The 24,127-nt window shown below is 39.7% G+C and overlaps 1 protein-coding gene across 2 annotated transcripts in view; it reads left to right on the forward strand.

The window, feature by feature from the left end:
• Positions 1-24,127, forward strand: part of SLC25A26 (solute carrier family 25 member 26) — a 93,474-nt gene that overhangs the window by 14,968 nt on the left and 54,379 nt on the right. For both annotated transcript variants that reach the window (XM_068408329.1, XM_068408330.1), the window contains exons 4-5: positions 5,476-5,580; positions 7,030-7,077. In XM_068408329.1, coding sequence (XP_068264430.1) covers positions 5,476-5,580; positions 7,030-7,077 — 153 coding nt within the window. The remainder of the gene's footprint in view (positions 1-5,475; positions 5,581-7,029; positions 7,078-24,127) is intronic.

Below are 24,127 nucleotides of genomic sequence, written 5' to 3' on the forward strand. Positions count from 1 at the left end.
TTCTGATTTTTTGCTCTTTCTATGTTATGTTGGAGCAGGCAATCCTTCTGACCTTCAAGAATGGGGTGAGAGATTAGGATTTTGTGGCCAGATTGACTGCAGCCTAAACATATGTCCTTTGATAAGTCATAGCCTCTTTGTTGTCATTTTTGTGCAGCAGCTTTTTCTCCTGAATGGGTTAGTGATTGTCTTGCACAGGTATTGTGAGGTTTAGTTCAACATCTCTGCTCTCTGGATACAAAGTTGTAGAGTGTAATAAATTAGATTCTTATTTGATTAAGAATAAACTTATACAAATACATTTAAGAGTAGTTCTCCCCAGATATGTATAAAGTATTAAATTGTGTTTATATGGTGAACATCAATTAAAGCTTCTCAGCCCACTCAGACAGATTGGGTCATTAAAACTAACCTCCTGCTCAGGAAATTTAAAATCCTTTAGAAAGTGTTCTAAAAGGTTTAAAGCTGCAACACAGAAAAATTTTCTGGAGCTCACCACATGTTTCTGTACCCAGTTTTCAAAGCAAGTTTAGATGTGCAAGCCAGAGACTTGCTTGTAGTCAGTGAGCACAGATTCCTAAATCCCCGGCCACTGATGTATTCCAGAACAGTTCTCTGGTAGACTGCTCTTCTGCCTTGTAGCAGAATGGCTGGCTAATGACTAAGTGGAAGAAACTTGGTCTTGATTCTCACCCAAGCCCAGGTTAATGCAGAGAATAGATCAGCTCACTAGCCAGGAGCACATCAGGTGCCAGCATCTTAACAGAATGGGGCTCTTAGTCTTTGCTCTTCAGTAGCCCTGTCTTAAGAGCATGGGTAATGTATGTCTCTTACTAAAGATAAGAAGTGCTCAGACCGTATGGTTGTGGGAGCTTTTACGAGTGTGATTCAGATCATCAGCTGTTCAAGGTGGATGCCAGGCTGCATAAGGAAATGCTTTCTCAAGCTGCTCTCCTTAGAGGTACAACCTGCTAATAGTGTTGTATCTGCTGTGTCCCCAGTTCTGAGAAAAACCTGCCATGCATCAACCCAACTTAAATACCCAGCATAAGCCCTTAATAGCAACTGTAACACCTGCTCTGTCTTCTTTCAAATGTTTCTGGGTGAATCTCGTGCACAGATCATGCCTGCAAGGTTAATGGTCAAACTGTAGTGTAGGTGCCTGAAAACAAATGCACGTTATCTTTGATTCTCTACTAAATCCTACAAAACCAGTCATGTAGAAAACGGTTAGCCTGAAGCACAAAGGATGGAAGCAAAAGGCTGTTAATCTAAATGGGGTATATTAATATTTGGGTAATAATATAGCTCTGAAGACCAGGAGGAGTTGTGCTCTTTTCTAAAGATGTTGTCATTGTCCTATGTTTGACTTTGCCTAAAGAACAGAACATGCTGGATAGAGGAGCAAGGACCTGCTAGTGAACTAGAAGCGGTGTTGTGGTGGTTTGCAGATAAGTGCTTACTCCAGAATTTGTAGTGACAATGTAATGGGTTCTTTCTAGTCCAGCCAGCTACTTCAGGTTCTTTGTCATGTTAACCACAAAATCACTTAAAAAAAAAAAAAAAAAAAAAAAAAAATCTCCTTTTGGTTGGGAGTTTTCTTCAGCCATTTTCATGGTAAGCTGTGTTTGCTGCTGGTTTCCCTGGATGAGCAGTGAGCTGTGTATATCTTGCAGCTTTTGCATTTCCCTGGTTACTGAATCGTCAAGTCCTGGATGACCTACTTGCACCAAACCCCCTTGTAAGCAAGGCTATCCCCTCTATTCTTTTTTATTATGTGTCTCGTGTTATTGTCTAGAGAAAAATGCTCGGTAGCCTTGTGCTGATGAATTAGATGAGTACTGCCTAATTCTGAACGGCTGCTCCATCTCTAAGTAGGACTGGCTCCTATGCAGAAGTTAGTGCTTTAAGATAAGGTGTTTACAATAAATGTAGGTGAGCCCATGCAAAAGGTTTTGTGCAAGTTCCTGGTGCCGTTTGCAACAGATCTTGTTTTCTGTTACCTACAGCCACATCAGAACAGGTTTCAGATGCACTGAAACAAACTGTTTAAATCGGTGTATATATAAAGAGGCTCTGTGTTGACTTCAAGGCACTTTTGAGACTTTAATTACACTGCTCATTCTTCATGATCAGTCGAAACACCTGTCAGAACCACCAGGAAAGTCTGGTTCCCACAAGAATCCGACCAGGAGATGGCAGTGTTGATGCATGCAAGGAGTATCCAAAAGTTAAAATACTTTTCCCTGAACTGACCGAGGAAAAAAATTACCTTTGTTTAGTTGGAAGATATACTCTCTTAGCAATACACAGATAGATGTTAACAAAATAGTCCTGTTTTCAGCTGTTGTCCTGAACTGGCTAATGCAAGTCAGTAAATTAAAAATGCACTTAGATTTGTGTCTAAACACTGGAGTCACTCTTTGACCTGGTAATGATTTAAGACAAGGATTTTGAAATTCAGTACTCTCTTGATCAGAAGTGGTTAGAGTATTAAAAGGCTAGAAAGGTAATAGATGCTAATGTTGTCATTTCTGCATACCTGCTCTGTAAACTAATAATAGCCTTGCTTGTAGCTGTAAAATTGGGTATCGTTAAAGCTTAAATCTAAAAATCCTTGAGCCTTTTGTTTCAGTGTTATTGTCTTCCTGCCTTTATGGTATGTATACATGGGCATTGAGATAGGGGAAAGAGTCTGGAAACTGGAGAATTGTATTACCTGACCTGGTAAACAAGGAAGGAGCTTATAGGGCAGCACACATTTTTCCCCTGAACTTGGTCTCTAGGATCTTGATTCCATCTTTCTGCTCCCATCAGAAGATGGGAATAACTCCTGGCTCCAGAGTTGGCTTGGAAAAATGAGCGTGGCCAATGTCAACAGGGTGCTGTTGTCTGGTGCCTTAATGCCAGCCGAGGTAGCTGAGGGTCCCCTGCTTAGCCCTCCATGGATGGCTATGCAGATGTTCAACAGAGAGCTAATTTGTCACAAGGACATCCCCCAAACCGGTAGGAGGCACTAGGAATGGCCTGAGTTTGGCAGGCTGTATTGTGTTCTTCCGTGCAAGCAACAGGCGAAATCTCCGTGAACAGCCCAGAGATTAAAAAGCAATTTCTTCCTGGGGTCTTGATGATTAGGGAGGTGAATGGGCTCCCACTGTGAGAGGTCACATTATTGTCAGTCTTCCATGTCTATTTACCTAGTAGTCGATGCAGGTAAAAGCATATACGTGGACAGTTACTGCAGAGCAGCCACACTAATATCTTTCACCCTTGCTTATGCAATTTGCATAGAGTGTTCAGATGTCTGAAAAGTTAACTATGAATTCTCTTGGTACAGTGTTATCACACTGGTGCTGCTTGAACATATTTAGCTAAGAAAGCAAACTGCAGAGACGTGCATTGTGTTGTTTTAACTTTCACAGTATTACCTGGAAGGCACTGCAGTGATTGAGATCTGAGCGTAATAGACTTGAGATTTCTCTGCACCCATCTGTCCCAGGCTGTTAGTTTGTTGTTTGGTTTTTTTTTTTTAAACCTTAAGGGCTAATAAGATACAGGTGAACTCAATCTTGCATACTTCCCTTTAGAGACCTGTGTTTGACATCAAAAGACTGCTCGGATTGTTACTGATAGTAAGGTACACATGTAGGAACACATAAGGTACCACGTTGTAAGTTCAGGTGCACAGCGAAAATGTCACCGTTCAGTCTGATGTTGGCAGTTGCAGCTCGTGGCTTTTTTAGTACCAGAAGTGCCCCGTGGAGCCAATCTGACAGCGCAGCCCGAATGACACAAACCTTTATTTCCTTTCATAACAGCACAATGTAATCACTGTTTTTGTTCTTGTGCAGCCACAGATTCCCTTGTAAGCGCAAATTCAAATGGGAGAAACATCAAAGTTAATTTGAAATGAAATGCACCCCAAGTAGTCCGGGGGAAATGGAGACATTACTTTGTAGCCACCCTTCTCCTGCCAAAACTGCAGCACCCCAGATGTCAGGAAGCCACGCTGCGCTCTTTGTCTGGTCTTGATTAACTAGACTGTTTTCATCCAAGCCTTTTAAAGCTTTCCTCCTGCCTCCATATTTTTAAGGAATAAAAAGCTAATATAAGGACATGGAGTGTTACGAAGCATGAAGTTCTATAAATATTTATGCTGAACTATCAAAAAACTTGACAGTTCTTATTTTCTTGACAGATTGGGGTCACTTGTTATTTTTGACCCTGAGAATTGAAGAGCATATGGAGTTAGATCTGTTTGTAATGACTTTTGGATATTGTTGTCTGGTAAACTTGTAGGAATGTAACACGATAACGGACTTTTTCTTGGTATCTTTGCAAAAATGGAACTTAAACCTTGTACTGTGTTACCCACAAATGACCACTCAAGTTACTGTCTCTGTGCAATCTGGCAATGAATTCCTGAACTTTCTTTGGCACATGTGGGTTGCTGAGTTATCAGCGTGGTTTACCACTTCAGATGGACAGCTTTTACCTAGGTTGATCTTGACTTGAGGTACTCAGTTGATCACCTTTATGTCTAGAGACCAGATTCATCACAGTGTGCTCCTGGGCCTGGCACAGAATGGGACTGAGGAAGGCTAAAAATCTGGTGAGGGCCTGTGGTGTTTCTGGTGTTTTGCCACCAGTCCCAGCACTGCTTTAAGTATCTTTGGGGCCAACTGAAGACAAACTCTTCTTAGAAGTTTAAGTGCTGATAAACAGTCATTTTCTAGAGAGATGAGAGGCTTGTAATTCTCCAACACTTCAGGATCCTTATTCCTCAAAATTATGCGCACACAAGCTTAACTCCTACCTGAAGTTGTAGCGGCTGGTGAACATTTTAAAGCCAGGTCTGGCTTTTTCAGAAAAGCTGTAGCTTTGTGGTGGCAGCCATATTACTACCTCCAGCTGCAGGGGCCTTTCTTGCCTAGTAAATTCATTGTGTAGGAAAGAATCAATTCAGTGCTTCACCTTGAATGAAATCCAGTATGTGTTTTAAGGTAAACCTTGAATATACTGTGTGCATCTAAAGCTGACCAGAGTGTCTGTTGCTGTCAGTCACTAGAGGGCAGAAAGGAACTACCTAGGAAAGAAGTTTGTTCAAGTCCTGACTCTCCACTTTAGATCTGTGAGAGTAGGGGGAAAAATTCCTGTGGCTGCCAAAAGACAGGATGGCTTCAAAATTTTGGTTTAATCTGTGATTTTTTCCCCCACCCAAATCTACTTCTGGTTTGGAAGTTAGAAATTTCAAGGATACTTCCATTTTTCTGTTAGTACAATTTTGTGTTCAGAAAGCACATAGCTATCAGAGCAAATACATAAGCTGCTCATAAACAGCTTTTAAGTTCAACTTCTATCATTACAAAAACGATTTCCTTATTTCTGTACTTGGAACAACCTCCAAATATGTTTGCTATATGAAGAGTAAGGCAGCAAAAGGAATTGCTCCCTGAATGTATGGTTCTTTTACAGGTTGCGTGCCTCATACGGGTTCCATCCGAGGTTGTCAAGCAAAGGGCCCAGGTTTCTCCTTCCTCAAGTACCCTCCGGATTCTCTCCCAGACCTTGTATCATGAGGTGAGTTCAGAACAAAATTTCAAAGAAGTTGCTTCATTCTTCCTACTCATACATGTCCAGAAGCACTCCTACAACTTTATTCCAGATCTGTGCTCTCCCAGCACTTTCCCATCTATTCTTCTGTCACTAAAAGGGATTGGGATGTTATGTTTAAGGAAACCAAACCCCCACCTCCCTCATGAGCATGCACTTACATGCACACTCTAAACAACTCTTTCCTCTTCTTTTTATATGGGGTACCTACATTTAAAAAAAAAAAAAAAAAAAAAAAAAAAAGAAATTTAGCTTTCCAGTTTCCAAAGCTCTGCTTGTATTTATGCAAACAGTCCTTATCTGGGACAACAGGACATCGAGTCTCTCTCTAGAATTTGCTGAATGGTTTCCAGTTTCTGAAGCAGGCTTTGGAGGGAATGTCCTAAAGGCACCATTTCAGAGAGGCTCTGTAGGAGCTCTGGAAATGAGTGCTCATCCAGCATTGGTAACTTTTGAAAAACAAGGGCTTTTGTCATCTTTTCAGTAGTTATACTGTTCCTTCCTGTAAAAACCTGTTCATCACTGTTTGTGCTAAGTCTCACAAGGGGGGTTTTTCAAGTTGTATTCCATACGAGAAAGTGGCTCCTGAAAACACTGTGGGGAAAAATATTATACACATTTCCATGTGTAAAAGCCAGGAAAAGGAAGACATAAATATGACGTTTAAATGATCCACATGATTTTTATTTGCTTGTAAATGAAAACTGTTGTGATAACCCTGCACAAGAGGGTCCCTGGAACTTCTTTCTGTGATTTGGTCATTCTGCTCTAAAAGCTGGTGCTCTCAAAACCATATGTTTTTTCCCTTTTGGTAGCTGGCCAGAGAACCATGAGACTTGCCAAACAGTGGAATAAACCGTCCTAGAAGATACTAAACATAATTTTCATATGCACTTTTAAAATCAAATATTAATTGTTTTGAATGTTATCAGCTGGTTAAAAATATGAAATATTTGTCTTGATGAGAGCTCTGAATCAAGACTAAGAAGGTGGACATAGGAAGGTGTCATCCTATGTGTTCATTTTGCATGGGCTATTCAAAACAGAAGAGTAGTAGTTTCAAAATATTTATAGGAGAGTGGATACTTCTAGACCAAAATATTGGGCAAGTAGAGTTTGAAGTAATGTGTTTCTGTGCCTTCTTGCCCTTTTAATTTTGACTGTATGGTATATTTTCTTCTCTATACCTGATTATTCTGAACAGTGGTTAAATGATCTTTGAAATGAGCATAAAACCTTCTGGCATTCTAAATCGTGGAATACAGTACACAGTGTTAAAATCAATATAGTCAATTTGCAGGAACTTCAGGTCTGGCACTCAGTAAGGCTGTAACGCTTGCCTCGTAATCACTGATAAATTGTGGTCTTTGGCAAACTAATTCCCCATAGCTGATGCTTTCTTTTGTTGGTTTACAGGGTATTCAAGGACTTTATCGGGGTTATAAAAGCACAGTATTAAGAGAGGTAAAACACTTGTCTGTCTTTCTCTTTAGTTTTTTTTAATTGATTCCTTTTCCTCACTTTGTTTTCTAACAAGAGATAGTAGCACAATTGAGATCAATTGCTCTAACCATAAGCTATAAATCCTAGCATATTTCATTCTAGATACGTTACTTGTCTGTAATTTAAATAAAATACTGATAATATGCACTAAGAAAACCTGTGATAGATGCAAAAAGTCATCTACCATCCTGTCTCTCAGGTCTGTTGCTACTAAATCGTAAGATGGTAATGTATATGTTAACGTGATGAAAATCGTAAAATAAAGTACTGAAAACTTCCTCGAGTCTTGTGATTGCATCATGTGAATTAGGTATGCCAACAATGGTGAACTGGTGGCATCAGGCCAAGTTTGGCACAGACAGATTTAGACTTTCTTTAAATATGTTTGTCAGCAGATGCCAAGAGATTGTCATCTGTCTATAGGGAAGATTGTGCTCGCTCTCTTTTTTTTTTTTTTTTTTTAAAAAATGTGTGAAAGAAATTCATTTAGTCATCCAGTCTGTGGATGTGATATGGCATTACTTAACTCTAAATCAGAAGTACTTTGCTGTTGGAAAAAAACTGGAGCTAAAAATATTTTGGCCTGCTTGGCAGAAAATAGTTCCTAAACTGAAATCTCTTCATAAACCTACTGTGAATTATAGGATCAGTGTCATGGAAGTGTTTGATATGCTGTGTGAACTGAAAGCAGATTGTAAAAGTAGTAATAAAACATACTGATGAACTCCCAGTCTAAAACTGTTTCAGAATCAAATCCTAGGAGGTCATCTTTTGACAAAGCAGAAGTTGCACCATGAGTGCCTCAAATTAAGAGACGAGGCTCAATTCCTATGAAAACATAACAGCTATTGTCCAGGAAGGATTCTTTACTTGGTGTGTTCAGTGTGATATGTGTGGGTTTGTCCTCTCCTTATATAACTCAACTGAGTAAACTAGGTTTGGATCTTTGCTTCTTTTGTTTTTTAAACACAGGATCAGATCTGTTGGCTGTGTTGCCATTGATAATGAAGGCAGTTGCAGAGGCTTTTTAAACCTTCATTCAATAGCTCTGCTTTTAAAAACCTTTCTTCATGCTGAAAACTGTTTTTAGGACAGTTATGTCAGCCAGGTCTTGTTACAATATGGAGTATAGATAGATATTGCCTAAAATAAGAAATACCAAATTTAATGTTCCTTCAAGTGCTGACAAATGACAATGCACTACCATCTATTTTAGCAGTTTTGAGTGTTTAAAAAAATCAGTTATTTGTGCAGAGATGACACCTGCTTTTCTGAAATGTAACCCCCACCATAGCTTTGTCCTGTACTTATTTTCTGGCTCACTAAACCCATGTTATTCACTCAGATTTCATTTGGAGACGGGCAAAAAAGGCCACCGAATCATTTTGATTTCTCTGAGGGATTCTGAATAAATGAATAAATTTGGATCCTGTTGAATACAGATTTTTGCATACTAACAGGTAGATAAAATACACGGTTACTACTGGGTGCTATTCTCCTTAAAATTTGTTTTGACGTATGTCAGGGTGGTAATTAATTTGCAGACGATATTCATGGCGTAGCTTGTGACCCTGCTGAGATAACTTTGTTTACTCAAAATGGCAGTACTTTGTTGGAAATTTAATAGGGGTGCTCTCCATTATGTGTATTCATAAAAAATCCTTCAGAACTGATTTCAGTTGAAGTATTGCTTTTTGGGAGAATCTGTCCGATAGAATGAGAAATAAATGATTACCAAATGAAATGTGCTTTCTCTTCAAAATGAAACAAATCACACGTGATGGTTTTTTTTTTTAAAAAAAAAAAAAATCTTTGAATTTAACACTGTTAAGACCGTTGCATTTTCTGACACTAAATATCGTAAAGCAATGTCACTTGAGTGAGAACAGCATATTGAACCTTCAGCTGGGACTGTTTTAAGCCTCACAGTTAATCTTGGTATTTTCCCATCTCTTTAAGGACACTTCTTCCTTTAGGGAAGGTCTTTATTTTCAGGTAAAAATCTATATTAATCCATTATTGGACATATCCAGGTAGCTGCATAGCATGTATAGACTGATATTTAATTCCAGCTTTTATACTTACAGAGTTTGTTCACATGCTTTGGTTCTTACACAAAAGCCTTTGTTTAGTTACAGGGGAGTGGGGTTTTTGGATAGAGGGGCTTCAATGCATGATTTTTCGTTTAAAAAAAAAAAAAAATTGGCAGAGGCTGGGAATATTGATGCTTTTCAGATGATGATATTCTTGCACTGGTAAAATTCTTGAGCCAGAATTTAAGAAAGGTTAATTTTAGTTGTTGCATCGGAATAAAATTTTGCGTATTACATAAAGCAGATTTCCGTGCCTGGACAGAGATCTGCTTGCCAGTTGCTTGGACTTAAGTGAAAATGAGTCTGGTTAGAAAGGGAGTGCGATGTGGAAGCCTCGTCTTTTAACTATAGCATAGTAGATCTTTTCGAGACAGCCTCATTCTTATGTAATTTGAATTAGCTGCTGTGCTGCTTCTGTTCTGGTGCGAGGTAGTTGTTTCATCCTTCATTTTTGATTCTCATTCTTTCACTTATCCCCCTTGTCTTCTCGTCAGAATACTTTCTGTACAGATGAATATTAGAAGAGAAAGAAGATGGCTAAATATGTAATGCTTTTGGAAATAACTTTCTTTGAGTGAACCTCAGTGCTTGGAAGTCTTGGCTGTGACTTTTTCACCCGCCTCCTTTTTGGTGCCTCTTCCTTTGCATCTCTGTTACATTTTGGTCTTTACGTCTTCCTTTGGTGTTAGTTACACTGAACTAATCATAAAATCGAAAGGGAAGTGAGGCACAGTGCATCATTCTATTGCCAGTACTGGCCTGAAAGAGGCATCCGTGCTCCAAGAGGAAAGCTTTTGTGATAAAGCACAAAGCGGGAGTATGGTTATTAGGTTGCTGAATGAGACTTTGAATAAATGGCAGAAATCGGAGGCTGTGAAATGATGTGGAATTCCTATGATGTCATTTCCAAAGCAAATCCAAGTGAGAATCATCCTTTCCTATGGTCGTAGTGTACCAGCACGCACCGGTGTGGAAACTGGATCATGCTACTAAAAGCAGTCAATGAACAGGTAAATTTATTCATCTTTTCCACAACACAGAAGTTCATTTGTGACATCTCCAGCAATCTTATAACAAGGCAGGAGCAGACTATAAATCCACTGTGAATCCTCTAGAATTTCTTAATGGGAATGTAGTTCTGCTGCTGAGCTCTTATATAAGCAAATGGAGCCAGATTTTTAATTCCTGCATAATTCATTTTATTAACTATGACCAAGTAGAACATCTGTTAAAATTCCTTAATGTTCAGTTCATGGGAAAAAGAGAGAAACCCCTGAGTTCCCGCTGGAGCTCTTCCATTTCCATTAGTGTTACAGGACTCTAGCAGATGTCTTAAAGGACGTTATTATGAATGAGAGGACAACACAAGGAAAGGAAGTGTCTTGTACAGTTTCTCTGTGTACAATAGCTCATTGTACAGTGAGTTACTTCACTCTCTGCCTATCAGTGTCCAGGTTGCAGCTTTGTAAAACGGTGCCACGGTTAACCGTAGTGTCCCGTCTGTCGTGAGTTACCGTAGTTTGGAAGAACTGAGTGGGTGTTCTGTGTCTTTTTAATCTAAATTGTCGCTTTTAAAAATATTGCAGATGGACTGGGCCCTAGCCCAGAAGTAGATTCAAAAGGAGCTAAAATGAATATTCAACTCTTCCTTAAAGACAAAGGGACGAAGGACTACTGGCTCTTTATAATTCACAGATGACTTGAAAGGAGACAGAATTGCTTTCCAATGTCAGTTTTTGCTGTGCAGGTAGCCCTGAGTAAGGTGGTTGTCCTCTGCGTTGCCTCGTAGACTTTTCTGAGACAATTCAGGCTCTCCACTTGTGGCGGCGTCTGTTCAGGTGGAGGTGGCAATGATGCTTTACTTGACAGTGGTGTTTCAGAACTCATCTTAGGCTCTGAATTTGAAAGAAACCTACTGGTAATTCTGAACCCACTCTTGTACAGCATGCTGTTGATCTTGCTTTCAATGAGATAGCCTAGTCATCACTTCTGGGAGTCCTGTGTTTTTAAATTAGTACAGTTGTGGGTTGTATTTTCTTGTTTTGTGGTGGTGTTTTTTTTTTTTTTCCCTTCAGTGTATACAAGTCAGAGCCCTAAGTGGATAAAGTGCTGTCTTGAGAGGGAGAGAACACTCCGTGCTATATTCATTTTGGGGAGGAGGAGGACAGCTAGTTCAAAGTCTGCTGTTGCATTAATGAGTGGCAGCAGTGTGACAAACAGGCAACAAATTTGGGCTTTTCCCAGTCTCAGAAAGCCGAGAAGTAATAATGTCTCCTGAGGGGGAGGTACTGTTTTACGTATGCAGCAGAACGAGCATCCTCTGTGTATCAAAAGGGATATGGAGAATACGCAGTGCAGCCTATGCAGGAAAAAGGAACTAGCAGAAAAAAAGACCAACCACCCCCCCTCTTAAATGACTTACTACCTGGGAGAGGGGAATCTAAAGCAACTGGCAGCAAAATGGGCCTTAAAGGCACACCTGCTACATTTTCCTAAATTTAAAGGGTCAGTGAACAAAGGATGCTGAGAAGAGTTTGTATAAAAATGTGAAACTCGGCTGACATGTTAAAACACTGTTGACTGAGAGAGGGAGGGGATCTCAAAGGGCTGAGCTCGATAGGGAACAGTCTGCAAACAGGGAGCCTAGTTTGTTTATCCACTAGAGGTAGTTTTGCATGCTTTTCTTTTGTTAGGACATCTTTGTATAAATATCCTGTTCTCCTAGCTGTTAGAGGTTTTTTTAAGTTTATCTCTGTTGCTGTAGGACAGAAAGAATGTTATTAATACATTCTTTTACTTGCACAATTAAAACTTTGATCTTCTATCATTCTCTGTGTATTACAGAGCAGATGCTGATAGAAATAGGCAAACAGGGCACTATCTTAATACAATATTTGGAAAAATAAACATCCTCCTTAATGAAATATGTGCAGTATCTGTCTTTTGTTACTTTCTGGAAAACTAAGCTGGCTTTATTTTATTTTGCGATTCTAGATAGGTTGGATTTAACCAGGAATTTGCCAGGCAGGATCCGTAACACTGGGGGTTTTGACTTTTACTGAGCAACCAGCATTTCTTTGGCTTGGGTGTTTCCATATAGAAAAGCAACAGTCTCATGAAAGGGAGAGGAACTGTAAAATGGATTAACTAGCTAGTCCCTGCCATGTGGAAAATTATGCAGAAGTTGTGAGATGATTAATGGGACGAAAGTTGAAAAATAAAACCCTGCTTCCCCCTCTCTTCCCCCACCAACACTACTTTGTTTTGGAAAGCCTGTCACTGGAGTTCTATCGGTTCTCTGGTACACTTGTATCCTTCAAGGGATTCTCATTTTGGAAGGTATATAAGGGTTAAAGGTAATTCTTATGGGGTAAGAGCAGGAGACAATTCCATGCTCTGGGATAAGGGCTCAGGCACATCCTAGCTCATGACCTGGAACACTGATAAATGGACAAAAGGAATAACTGTCCTTTGCTTTTGTAGGTCATGCTCATTACCTTCTCCCTGCAAACGCTGGAATAGTATTTGGAAATGAAAATGGAGATCTCAAGAAAGCACTTATAAATGACTTTTACAGACCACAAAATAACTCTGCTTTTTCTAATTTACCAGATATGCCTGAATGGCAAATAAAGTGGCCGGGGTGGGCAGAGACCTAAAGCAAATTCCTTGTTGAAAAGTCTGTTTGGTTTTGTTTGGGGTTTTTTTTGGTCAAGCATGTGCAATGCTTTCAGATTTTCTTGTTGAATGCCCTCTCTTTCTCAGGCGAGGTGCAGTTTCCATATATACTGGTTAGAAGCAGAATGCAACCATCCTTGCTGCCATCGATTTGCAGTTTATTGATGGAGCATACAATTATTGGATCTGTCTGACATCAGTGGATGTCTTCAGATGAAAATAATTTCATATATGCAGAGTGTTTCTGTATTTTGAAAACTACAGCCTTGCATCTAGAGTCTTCGAACAGAAAAAACACTTTGAGAACTATGTGCACTAAAAAAGGCTTATGTGATTTGATAATGCAGATTCTTTCCAAATGAATGTGTATGCAAGCGGAGTCTTGCAGGAAGCGTATTCTACCACATGCTTGAAATAGAGATACTATTTCCATACATTCTCTAAGCAGCTCACTAAAGCATTTTTGCAAGTGATGTTTTCTGCAGCATTCATGGTGTAGGAATGTGTTTTGTGGGTGAGTAGCAACACCGTGGGCAAACACAAGTTGAGAAGAAGAAAATGCTAAGCTTTGTTCTGGTTTTCTTCATGCTGTGGTATATTTTTGTTTGTTTTTTTTTTTTAATTTTAAGTAACCTAAGAACTATATTTACATTGGTTTCTTCTGAGTTTTTTACATGTTTCACAATGGTTTGAAGAGCACATTCCACATGCTACCTCCAGTGAAGAATGTGAAATTCCCTGCTCTGTTTCCCCACTTAAATAAAATTATCTGTGACAAAGGATCAGGAAGTGGTTGCAAATCCCTCATGAAAAACACACAAAAAGCATCCCTTTCCCTGATGAGAAGGTGCAACTCTAACAAGGAGGAGGACAGGCACCAACGGATAGAGTCCTCATTGTAAAAGGAGGAAAAAAAGGCTTAAAATGGTAAAAGTAGTAAGTAGAAGTGATTATAAGGGATATTTTTTTTAAAAAAGTTACCTGGTAGTGTCATTGGATGAGTAACATCTTTAAAGCTTTCCAACACAAACTAAGGATATTAGAGTTAATGGAATAACTTTGAACCTTCAGTCATTGTAGCCTGATAGCATGACACTGAAGTCAGGGTGAGCCACTACATGTCTAATGAGATTAGACAGTTGTGCCTACTTCTGTAAAATTTGGCTGGCCTTAACACTTGTGATTGTTTAAAGGCAAAAAGAAAGAATAAAAAATTTGTGGAATTTTTGGCTGAGTGGTGGCTTTTAGTTTTAATTCCACAGCTGCATTCCACTATGGGCAACTGTATTTTGTCTGTCTAAATCCTTTCTGTAGTTCTCAGTGGGAGACAAGTTGTAGAGTAATCCTGCTGATGGCTGAAGGGTTGCCGGGCTGTATCTGATGAAGACCATGTTTCATCTGTGGGTGAAGAAATTTCTGTATGTCTGTGCTGAAGCGGGTAGTTCTCTAACCCTAAAAAGATGTGTGTGTCGTGTATCTGCTTATATAAAATCTTTACAAAGAGATGGATGCATGTACAAGTAAAACATGGTATTGTTTTTAATAATACCTTGTCAAAGGTCTTGCACTCTCTGAAGCAACTAGTCCTAGAAATGTGTGTGATTGGTCTGGAACAACAAGCAATTTAGCAATTTTCTAAAAGCACAGGACGGTCTTTCAAGGATGAAATTCTTGCCTCAAGTAGACAAAACCATGTTTTTTTCCAGTGGAAGACTTCCACCAGCAGAATCACACTGCTGTCGGTATTAATAGCAATTATTTGATTTTCATGCTTGGGCTGCTGTTACCTAGTTTCTCTGTATCTGCTAAAAACCAGAAGCACAGATAAAAGAATCAGCAATCCAAGATCAAAAGCTTCTTTCCAAAATTCCTTGTTTGATGTTATCTCAACTAGCAGTTCTGCTTTAACACAAAGACTCAAGTGTCTGCTCTGGTCAAAAGAAGATGCACTTTAGGACCTGAGGGTATAGTGAGAGTTCTGGGAATCAGGGCTGGTGTGGGACCAGAAGCCCAGGCTGTGCTTTCTGCTTGCCCTTGAGCTTGGCAGTGACTGAGAGCCTTTAGCACTTGCAAGTCTCCAGCCACAAATTGAGTGGTGGCTGTCATCTTGCTTTCTCTTTTATCAGAAGGATGATGTTTTCAGGAAGATGATGTTTTCATATTCTGTAGCTTGTTGAAATAGTTCAGCAAGAAGGAGGTCTGAGGGTGTTGACATATAAGCTCTAGTGATTTGTTTGGAAGAGTCGCCTTCTTTCTGCTGGGACTTTAGCACCTCTGTAGTTTAAATCAAAGCAGCACAAAGTGGTGGGCTTTGAGCTGGAGTTTAAAGGAGGGCCTGACATACACTAGCTTCTGCTGGTTCTGGTATGAGGTAAGAGACCTCTGGCAGTGGGGTGAGGCAGGCAGTTGGGGTCTCATCTTAAATCATCCCAGCATTGAGTCTAGGAATCTGTCATCCATATCCTCAATATGAAAATTCAGGTCTTCATGTATCCATAATAACGTGCCTGTCAGTGGTGCTGGTTTTGGTGGGAGCCTTAGCGCTTGAATCACTGTTTGTGCAGATTTTCAAAGGCAGTAGTGATCATGATCTTTCATCTGTAGGTACAACAGCAGAATTGGAGGGGTGTAGCTAAAGCACGTGGAAGAGAGGAAACTGATTTTAATCTAGACTGCTGCTGCTGAAACCATGCCTTCATTTGACCATAAATAATTCCACCAAACCCTGACATGTCGCTATATTTTTTTATATATAGAGAGATACCTATATGCATATAATACTTGTTCTGTTACTTGTTTACATTACATATAATATGTGTATATAAATAAGTATTAGGCATCTACTGAGAAATATGAAACTGAAAAGTTGAATCTGAAACCCAAAGGTCACGGTGAAGGTGTGAAAAAGAAACCAGATCTGCGGCAGAGAGCTTATGTAATTTATCACAGCTATAATAATGTTTGGAAGCATGGCTAGAGAGGCACTTGTGAGTATCTGCTACAAGAACAGTTCTTCCAAGTGCTTAATACAGATCATGCTTCAATTTTTTTGAAAGACTAGCTTCTTATTATCTTGCAGGAAATAAGAGTTGATTCCACTGTTTTGAGTGTAGGAGAGGTGACCCCCTGAAAAAAAGAAAATACTGAAAGTCATACCTAGCTTCAGAATATTTTCAGGGCCAGGTTTGGCTGGTTTTAGCTAACAGAATAGATGAAAAAACTTTCCTAGCTTGTTGAAAGGGGAAGCTTGGGAGTGCACTAGCAATCAGTCCTTACAGTAAACATTTCGCTGGTTAAGGGGAAAGAAGTTAATTTTGGGCATGGGAACTTCTGCTTCTATTTAAAAAAAAAAAAAAAAAGTATTGGAGCACAGTGCCCTTTCTTGTGTTTCTTCCTTGCTGTGGGCACGTTGAGTGCAGTGCTACAAGCTGGCCTGCACTAGAGGGCACACAACGCCTGCGATTGCTGCGGTGCCAGCCCTGGACATGCCTGTCGCAAGGCATCTCATCTCAGGATGACCTGTGGATCTTGGAATTGACTTTGCTTTAATCCTGCCTCTCAACCCAGTTGCAAAGGAAGCATAAAATTTGAAATGTTATTAATTTTATTGGACTCTGGGGACATTGAATTTCCTGGGACTAACTTGTGTGAGTAAATTGAGTGAGATTTAGTTTGGGGATGATTTTATGGATTTCTATTTTTTAAACTTCGACTAGGTTTTCATTCGATATGAGTTGATTGAATAAGGTCTGTAGCATTCCCCGTATAGTGTTGCCCAGTGGAATAATGCTGATGTGATCTTATAGAAAAGAAAGGAGGTTGTATGATCATGACACAATGCAGTGTCCATGCTTAGACTTCATAGGTTATGTAGTAAGCTATTTTAAATTTAATTTTAGCATCAGTTTTTGGCAAAATTCTGCATTTCTTTAGTTTATCTGTTTTTAAGAAAAATGCAATAAGCGGTATAATCTCTGGATTAATCCCCATGTGGTGTGCACCTTAATTTGAGAATCCCATGTCACTTTGTATGTAGCTGGAAATACATGTGGGGGATGGAACAGGAGAGATGGGGGGTAATGTGATTTTCATTATTTTTATAGAAATGTAGGTAAAGCAGGCCAGGTGTGTATACTGCAGATGGAAATAGTGCTATTAAACCAGGCTCTTATCTCACTTTTATTTTTCTGTTAATTTTATAGAAGCCAATAAAGTGTAAGCTCTGCAAATTTTCTTTTTTATGTTGGTTGAATATGTGAAAATTGTGTTCTTGCTTTTCAAAGCCAGCAGGTTTAGTTGCAATGAAGTAGAGCTTGGCCTGAACGTTTTGGCATCATGCTGCAGATGCAGCAATGCTCGGGTCACTCTGCCAGATCTGGCTGTCCCAGGCTTGAATCTCTCCCAGTTAAAGGCTGCTAGCGGTGGACGATATGTGACATGGATGAATTTCAGTCATGAGTAAGCTGAGGCCTCTCAGTGCTCTTTCAGACAGAACAAACCCCCAAAAAAGAGAGAGAAATGTAAGCCAGGATACTACCCCTGCTTTCCGTGGGAGAACAGCTAGTACATTGTATTGTGTGTTTGCATTTGACATTCTACAGTCTCTTAACTTAAAAAGAGAAGAGCAAATAAAGAAGTATCTGTACATATCAGAATAAATAACTTCTTGCTAAGGTACGAGCATATTATCTGCTCCATTCTTGCTTTTGCTGATATGAAATCCTGAACTGCAAGAAAACATTTTAGGAGTCTCATGAAATGTAAGACCATGAGGCACTTAGCTGAATCTTGTCTTTCTGACTTTAAATGTACTGAATGCCAATTAAAACAAAATTTGGCCGAGTATAATTTTGCCACTGGCTACATACCTCACAAGTTACGGGTGGATTTTTTTTTCCCCTTTTTCTCCACCCCCCCCAGCATTTTGCCTTCTGCCCTGTACAGCTGTGCTGGTACTATACTTTCTATTTCTGGAAATGACCCATGTGGTTAGGTCAGTTTGTTTTAGCCTTGCTCCTTGTTGCTGAAGTAGAATAGCACATTTTCCCTAACTGCATGAAAGCCAGGGTAGACAATCTTGATAAATATGATTAATGGGCCTCTTTGCTTTGCTCTGCAGCTGAAGACTTCCTGAGGTTCTGTGTCAGCTGGGCTACAGCTCCCCAAACCAACCTTTACATAGAAAATATGCCTTAGGTTCAATTGTGTTGTTAAATGTATTTTTATTCACAGGTTTTGCTATAGGAAAGTCTTTGCAATTGAAATATGGTAATAGTCTGAAGAGTTAGTATTGGCAGGAAAAGCAATTCATAAATATGAGTGAGTTTGGTTTTTTTCCCTCTGTCTTGTTACCTGGAAGTTTGTAGGTTACTTTTCCTGTGACTGAAGTTAAGACTGGGGTTAGTGAGGTGTTTAATTCCTTGCCCTGATCACCAGGATAGTAACTATAATAGGAGACAGTAGCAGGTGATGGTAGCTTTGAGTCGATTATAACTTGTCAGTACATGGAATATATTTGTACATTACTGTAATGTTTATTTCCAGTAATGTGACTTAAATATGGAATTCATAGAGCTTGACAGAAAATATCTTCTGTGTTGTCACTTTTGTCAGAAGGAAAACCAAATGAAGTATCACATTATCTTGGTGAAAAATGCTCTCCAGAGACTCCAGCAGTTATGTGCCTGCTCCTTTAGAAACAGAATTTAAGAATACAGGGGGGGAAAAACCCACATTGATGTGAGTGAGAGTAAAATAAAATGGGTGATTGGCATCAAGGAACATTCAGCTTGCACCTCTCTGTTAATTAGTGAACACTCACGTTTGTTAAAGTACTCTGTGAATTGTCCTTAAAATTCAGAGGCCAGACTTCTGCCCTGTGTGTGGGAACTGCTGGCTGCAGCCCAGGCTCAATCCCGCTAGCTGTCCTGGTGACTGCTGTTGTGATTGCAGGAGCACATCAGCTTCTCAACAATTGGGTGCAAGTCTTAATAGCAAATAATCCTCTTGAAGTTGTTCCCCTCTCCACTGCAATCAAAGGAGAGCTTTGTTAAGGCCTTCACTAACAAATTAGCTGCTAAATACTGGTAATAACCTAGTTCCCATAGATTGCTTTTTAATTACAGCCTAAGCTGTGTGATTCCCAAATCACTTCTGTGGAAAACCAATGTTTGTGGTCATTTCCAACCACTGCAACTAATTGGCAAAAAAAGTAGTTTTTGAAGTCTTTACTGATATCAGAACACACTTTGCTTATATATTTTTAACTGCTGTTAGTATTTTAATTTAAACGTATTGGGCTCTCCTGTGAAATTGTTTTAATTTTACTTCCACATACAATATTATGTCCTCATTAGATTTTTAGATACATAGATATTTCTAATTAACTGTAACAAGAAACTTTTCCTATGGGAGAGGAGGAATTAACCACTATATTTTTATATGTATTGGTTAATGCAAACTATTTATTTTGCTCATCTGTGTCTCAGCAACCATTTAGAAAAATAAATGATGTTTGGTTTTTAGAGGGAGGGGGTATTCTTTGCATACACATTGCTTTTCCTCCCCAGACTTCAATAAAGGCTGCACAACTTCCAATACATCATTCTGCTTCCCTTCAAACCTGACTTTTTAATAAGGAAGCACAGCCACCAAAATTGGCAAGCGTTAAGCTTGATAATTAGTTCAATACAGTGACCAATTCTGTGAATTATGAGTTCAAAGCAACATATGGACATGGATGAAATCAGATTTTGGCATTTCTCACTTAGATTGTTTCAGGACAGTGCTGGAGCTTCTTTGATCTGTAAATAACAACTGCAGTTCAGTGCCTGACTTAAAATACATCAAACGCATTCATGACTTTTGCTTTTACGTATAGACCCCACTTCTAGTTACAGTTTTGAATCAGATTAATAAAGCTGTTCATGTTTTGAGATTTCATAGACAAAGCTACCAAAGATAGCTCTTTTCATTCTTCATGTTTTAAGAGAAGCAGGAAACATGTCTGTCTTAATGTGCACCCCAGACTGCAGCAGCAGATGCTTTATGAAGTCAAAAGCAACCATCTCCTCTACTGTAGATCCTCTACAACCTGATGACAATGGGTGTCTTCCTTTACTCTGTCAGCAGTATAAAACAAGGGAACCAAAGGTTTATTTTCACTGCACCATGCAGTAACTTCCTTCAGTAACCCCTTTCCCTGCCATAGCTTGCATATAACAGCATTTTTCCTAGTTCTGAGCTTCACAGTGGTTTGAGCTGTGATGTGCCATCTAGCAGACAGTAGCTGTAGATAACCAGACAGGGTCTATTTGTTACTCCTTAAAGATATACACAGGTGCTGACCTAGTTCAACAAGCAACATTGCCTTTCAGTAGTTCATTAAATGCACTGCCTCTGGGCTTATCAGTTAGTTATGAAAGGGCTGTATGATTTCTTGGTAGCAAAGGAATGTGGGAAATTATGGCTTCTCAGTGTTCTACCATCAGCTTTCCAGCTGGGTAGCTCCATTGCTTCTAATTTAACTCAGTGTTTTGCTTAGAAAAGTTCAGCATTCAGCGGTAGTGCAATGGGATTTTTTTTTCTGCTGCATAGTTAGTGTAATTACCCAAGTTCTACACAAACACTTAAGAGTTGTTTTCATGGCGCTTTGGGGTCTACTGAGATAAAGTTCTTGTCCTATACAACCCCTAATATACAACTTGGTACTCAGTGAAAATTCACTACAACCCTCCATCCCCCCAAAAAACCCACAAGCTTGAAACTTAGCTGAAAGACAAGGTTCTTTCCTAAGCAGCCCTGTCCCTTTTCTCTTTATAGTCCCTTGATAAGATGCCAGATACCTCACACTTGGAGCTTTTATTTCTGTGCGTGGCACACGAGAAAACTCGAGCAGGCAAGTTAGACTTTGCCTGATGGGATCAGACCCATGTTCTGTCCAGCCCAGTATCTTGTCTCTCCTTGGGGCTAGATGTGAAATCCTCAGGGAGGTCAGGAGGTAGGAAAGGTGCCCTGCTGTGTTTCAGGCTCACAGCTGGCAGCTGTTAAAAGGCAAGCATTCAACTTCCCTTCAGTGAGTCCTTGTTCCTACCAGCACCCCCAATAAAAATGACTGGAGAAGTAGGTACTACAAATCTCAGACTTTTACATTAACCCTTTTAAAATTGATGCAGTTGGCTCAGAGATTTCTTACACTAATGACTGATATTTTGGGGGGGGCAGCTTATATTTATTACCTGGGAAAACAAATGATCCTTTCTACTTATTCCCGATTTGTCTTTCCCTTCAAGACTCTCCCTTGTTTATTTCTGTATCCTGCCTTGCAAAACATCATCTTACACAGATAAACTTTTAATCTTTGTGGGCCAAATCATGCTCCCATCAGTGTTTTCCTGCTGACTTCCCTCTCAGCAAAATTGTGGGCCGACAAGTTGGGGCACAACCCAAGACAGTGTGTCTCCTAGACCTGTGTGGCAGAGGCTTCTCCAGGGTGACTGCATGGCGGTCCCTCACCTTTGTGGAAAGTCTTTTGAACATTGCAGTTTGTTGTCTGAAAAGTAATAACTAGAAGAACAGCTGACAAAGCTATGGGCAGAGAAGATATTTCAGAAAGAGAAATTCTCACCATGAGAATTCTTGGCAGCTTTGGAACAACTTCGTCCCACATCTGCCGTGTTTGGCAGAGGATTTCACTTCCGTGTCGGGGCGGGGGGAACCTGTACACATCCAAAGAACCCTGACATATGTAGATATAGGGTGATACGAGAGAAAGAGTTGACATTAAAATTCATCTGGAGCTGTCAGGAAAAATAAATCAACAGCAGAGGGCAAGGAAAACCCGAAGAGTGGCAACAGCGAGAACATTGAGGTGCAGTGAAAGGAGTTGTTGCTCTTAGTGTTGTGTAAGGTCTTGTGTTTAATTCCAGATTTGATCAAAACCTGACAATGGGAGGAAGAGTTTTTGGATGATTTTGTGCTTTTTTATCTTAATTGATTTGCCTTTGGGAGCAATGCACTCGCTCATGGACACTGGAGGGCTCTTGTCATGTGCCCTGGCTGGCTGTAAGGCCTTGTGTTTTGCAAAGGGACCACCCTGCAGAAAGGAAACGGGTAGCGCATGCAATTTTCAATGTGAGAAGTGTTTGTGGATGCTTTCAGAGTGGTGTTTTTTTCTTGCCAGTTCTGAAGGCCTTTGGTTTCTGTACTGGCTTTTAAAAATTAAGAGAGAAGGCCACTGCAGGGACCATCTGTCTTTGTATTTTTAATTCTTTCAGAAGTTTTGATAGATTCTGCATTTTCTAAGAGAAATGATGCAGGGAAATTTTACTCTTTAGTTTAAGTAGTTTGTATTATTAAGCTACTATATTTTTATTTTGCTTAGCTGGTTGTTCAAGCTGAAGATTCTGGCTTGACCAGTTGGGAAGAGATGGGCTCACTGAGCTTGGAATTGGCTAAGAGGGTACGATGAAGAGCAAAAGGACAATGAGGGCTGCTCAGAGAAGATAAAAGGGGTGTCTCTGTGAGGGCTTTGGGATTGACTCTCAGCAGGATTTGTTTTGTAAATTAATATCTGAAGTTTCTGGGATTTGGCAGAGTTAGATTCTGAAGAAAGTTATTTCTCTTTTGGTTGTCTCTAGTACGTGTATCGAAACTGTATCCCACAAGATTATATTTTATGCGCTTTTTAGTTATTCTTTTCTTCCCCCATTTATTTACCCTTTTTGGTGCTCTGAAATACATGCATGCTTTCTATGAATGCTAACACTTCATCTTAAAGTAATGAGTAGGAATTCTGTTTTGGATTCACAGCTCCGTTACCAATGCTCTCTATTGTTTTTTCACTTCGGTTGTAAGTCTAGGTCTGTGTTTAATCTGTTCGTTTTGAATTTTAGATAGCTGAGAGGTGCTTATTCTGAATACTTGATGGTACTAACGGTTATTTTCAGAACACATGGTTTCTGAAAGAATGCAATTAGAAAGTAAACTCAGGAATTTCTGTGGCAGATCAGGCACTTCTGGCGTCAACTGTCATTGGAAGAAGAATAAAACTCACGGTGCCTCTACAAATCACTGAAGCATTCCCTTCCCTGGTGTTATGATCCATGTCATAGCTCTGTTGAGAGACAATATGAATGTGCCTGGTGGATAAATGTTCTCTGGATAAACTTGGATGTTACTGTGTCTTCTCACTGTGCCTTTTATGATCCACATCTCTCAGACTGATGTGAATATGTAAAACATGAGCTGCTTTTAAAAAAACAAGTGTGCATGCATCTAACGACCATGGAAAAAATGTCTGTGAACTAGATGCTATGGTGAAGTTTCAAACACCAGCCAACAAAAGAGCCATGATGTGTTTGTTTTCATTCCTGTACTTTTTAGAGCCTATTTCATGATTGTTGATGCTTGATTCAGAGTTTTAGGAGGGCGTTTGAAGAAGGCAGTGTAGTTGTGTGATTTAAGAGGCTGGTGAACTGCCATGGCCTCCGTGGAAGGTGACAGAGCAAACTGACCTTGCCTAGATATTCCAGATGCCTGTGAGAGAAAATAAATGAGGGAAAACAACAATTTGAATGAGGAAGAAATAGTTAAAAAAGAATGTTTGTGGTTGGCAAACCATTGGGAGAGAATTCTGCCCAAGATCCTACAGGGCTGTGCCATGTTCAGAATGGTGAAAGGCAAGATGCAAAAGATCTTTGGTCCTTTGTTTTACTCTAACATCTGAGTCAATATGTTGCACAGATCCATGGGTCAGGTGAACATAAACTGTGCTGTTGGAATTTATCCGGCCAGTAACTTAACCTCTGACTCACCCCGGCAACAGTACGGCGTTACAAATGTAGTCTTCAAGGAAGGATGAACAAATTTCTTAAGCCATTGGGCACAAACAAAACCTTCAGAATCAGTCAAGAATACCTCCTTGTTCCACTGCTCTGTCACCCCTCGTGCCCTGGGATGTATTTATTGCAGCTAATGCGAGGAAAATTCAATCTGTCCATCTGTGTTCTGTGCTCAGAGTGACTAAAAGTACCTTTCCTCGTTTTGTCCAGCTCGTGTTTAGTTCTGTGTCCTTTTAAAAATTTCCAGACCACCAAGTGTGATGACTCTCAACAAAGCGTATGAAAAGTTGACAAACTAACCCCTTTCATGAAAAGTTGACAAACTAACCCCTTTCATTAATTTACTTCAAGAGAAGAGAACATAAAGAAGGGAATGCAAAAGCATGGTTTTCTTGACAG

This window comes from Nyctibius grandis, chromosome 10 (assembly GCF_013368605.1).
Source record: "Nyctibius grandis isolate bNycGra1 chromosome 10, bNycGra1.pri, whole genome shotgun sequence".
Taxonomy (NCBI): Eukaryota; Metazoa; Chordata; class Aves; order Nyctibiiformes; family Nyctibiidae; genus Nyctibius; species Nyctibius grandis.